Source organism: Aplysia californica, unplaced genomic scaffold (assembly GCF_000002075.1).
Source record: "Aplysia californica isolate F4 #8 unplaced genomic scaffold, AplCal3.0 scaffold00005, whole genome shotgun sequence".
Taxonomy (NCBI): Eukaryota; Metazoa; Mollusca; class Gastropoda; order Aplysiida; family Aplysiidae; genus Aplysia; species Aplysia californica.
The window spans coordinates 509921-512824 of record NW_004797275.1 but is presented as its reverse complement, the minus strand read 5'-3'; the positions used below and the strand labels follow the sequence as shown (position 1 = coordinate 512824).

The 2904-nt window shown below is 41.7% G+C and overlaps 1 protein-coding gene across 1 annotated transcript in view; it reads right to left on the bottom strand.

Annotated features, from left to right (window-relative positions):
• LOC101858816 (carnitine O-palmitoyltransferase 1, liver isoform) overlaps positions 1-2904 on the bottom strand; it is a gene marked incomplete in the record, with an annotated part of 81664 nt that overhangs the window by 43653 nt on the left and 35107 nt on the right. Inside the window, 2 exon segments of the mRNA XM_013080141.2 lie at positions 132-269; positions 752-853. Coding sequence (XP_012935595.1) covers positions 132-269; positions 752-853 — 240 coding nt within the window.

Genomic DNA, 2904 nt, shown 5'->3' with positions numbered 1-2904 from the left:
AGTGAACCAGGCCCGAGTAGAACTCTCTCTCTCTCACTGTCTCACTCACTCTCACTCACACACACACACACACACACACACACACACACAACAACAACAACAAAACGAGATAACAGTCTCCCAGTACTCACATAATTGGTGGCCCACCAAGACTTGAGGATGAGGTACCGCTGTAGCCGGTGGCCCACGCCCGAGCAGAACTCCTCAGACAGTTTCTTCATCTCCTCGTAGCGCTCGTCAGACATGAGGTGGTGGATCGAGTGAAGGTACTGGACACGTGAGTGGGGAGACAGAGAAAAGATAAAGGGAGATAACGTGAGGAAACTTGTGTTGGAAGCAGAAATCAGGTGTGTACATTAAGAGACAGTGAGACACGGTGGAAAAAATAGTACTGTTTTCTTAGCTACCCAAAACAAGCGAAATCAGTTAACAGGATGTATATGGGGAATTTCATAAGCTGATAAAAAATATCAACGTTACATTTGGACGACGGTGACATAGTGCTTTCGAGGAGAGGGCGATTGAGGGTCTGAAGAAAACCTCATCTTACATGACAAAGGCTAGATATAGAAAAGATTGACACTGAATTTGATCTGTCATAATCTCATACCTCATTTTAAAAAGCAGTAGAGATCTACAATTCGATTGCAACCACTGGCTTAATGGCAGCTTCAAAATGACACTAAAACTTTACTACCAGTATGAAAACAAAATCAAGGAACAAAAAAACCAGCAACAGCAACAAACTCACGTTGTTGACAGATTCCCTGAGTCCGGGGACAGGCAGCTTGGGCAGAGAGGCCTGGTAACTCATGAGGAGAGGTTTGCGTCCTCCGTACAGGCGGATCAGCATCTGTGGGGGAACAGAAACAAACCATGACGATTACACACAATGGTCCAACAAATTTAAAACTTATCACATTTACAATAGGCCTAATTTTTCATGTTTTATGTAATGTCATCAACACAACTTAGATCATCTAAGGGGTTTGGAACTCAATGTTGCCCCTTTCACAAGAGCCCAACAGGCAAGACCAATACCATTGTGTTGTCTATCAAGAGGTAAGAGAGTGTGGTTGAGAATTGTTTCAGTTAGCATTTTATGGCACTTGCAACACAATAAAGGTCATACAAGTGCCAAAGAATAGAGCTGTTACAAGAGAGTAGCAAACAAAAAAAGGAGGAGGGATAAGGACAATAGATGTTTGATAGGAAAGAAGGAGCAAACCACACTAGAGCATCCGCCAACCACCCACAAACAGAAACAGAAGATGTCACAATAGGCCTAATTCTTAATGTTCTAAGCTATGTCATCAACACAACTTACATCATCTAGGGGAATTGCAACTCAATGCCCCCCCCCCCTCTCTTCACAAGAGCCCAACAGGCAAGATCCAATACCACTGTGGGCTGTCTGTCAATAGGTAGGAGAGAACATGAGTAAAAGTCGTGGGGCAGATGGTAGGAGGGCGCTTTGACTCCTTACAAGTCATAAATTCAGGGGGTGAGGTTGGGTTGAAAAGCAACAGTATCCTCACGGACATTGATCAGTTTTATCAGCTTGCCGGCCCTTCTCACACAGTTCAAATAAAAGATTATAATAACATATAGAATGTTAGTCCAGATTGTTCGTTGAATAAATGGCTAACAGAGAAAGCCGAGGATTACTATGTCTTTTTGTTCTTTTCTCACTTAATAATCTCCTTTCACAAGGCAGACCAATCATAATTGTTTGAGGCATGTTTTGTTTGTTTCTACAAAATGTTCTGAATTTTTGCCCGCCCATTTTGTCCTTTCATTAACAATAAAAGAACTTTTGGCTGGAAACCTGATGCCGCTGCAAATCAGTGACCCAGCTGTCACTGTAACTCGGTGAAAAGGGTGCATCCACAAAGTTTTAGTTTTAGTAAGTGTTTTATGGCACTTGCAACACAATAAGGTCATTTAAGCGCCGAAGATTAGAGGTGTTACAACAAGGGAGTAACAAACACAAAAAAGGAGGGGGAGATATGAGGACGATAGATGTTTGATGGGAAAGAAGAAGCAAACCACACAATAGTACCCGCCAACAAACCAACCCTGTAACTGTAACTCGGTGAAAAGGGTGCATCCACTAAAGGCAATGTCGCTTGATACAAAAGAGCCAAAGTGTAACGACCTCTGAAGGGATAAATCACTACATCACGTGACCTACATACTTTCGTACATTTCATGACCTATTTATTAAGATTATCAAGAGAGAAGAGAAGAACCAGGCTGCTCTGGTCCTGTCTGGGTTGCATACAGGACCCGGCGGTTTGAGGTCACAAAAACTGAGAACGTTACAGCATCACTGACACTATTATATCATGTGGAATGTCTGAACAACACAGATCAAGATAACCGACGGGTCAGAGAAAGAAATTTGAGGATAAAATTTAGGCCAGGGTAAGGACAGTTACGTGGTGGCGCTATCAACAAAATTTTGTCAAGTAGGACTTAGAAGGAAGTCAGGGTTAAAATTTGCACACACAAAACAAACCCACACAAAAGAGCCCAGATTGTCCATCCTCCCATTACAGGTATTGCAATTATCATTCTCTGGCACCCACCATGTTTGTTCAGATATTCGCATTCTTGGATGGTGAGGAGTAACTAATTTTTGACATTTTGACAGCATGCCTCACATTTTTTACTATTCATGAATTAGTGTGTGTAGGTTCATGTAACCTTCGCTGTAAAAAGCACTAAGCATTCTCAAAACAGAAACACATTAATTCTTTTTAAAAAACATTATTATCAGTATAATCATTATCACTTCTACTTGCAGGGTATGTAACAGACAAATCTATGCCTTGCTAGAGTACACAAGTGAGCTGTATTGGCAGAGACCCATAAAAATATGTGTGTGTGTGTGTGTGTATA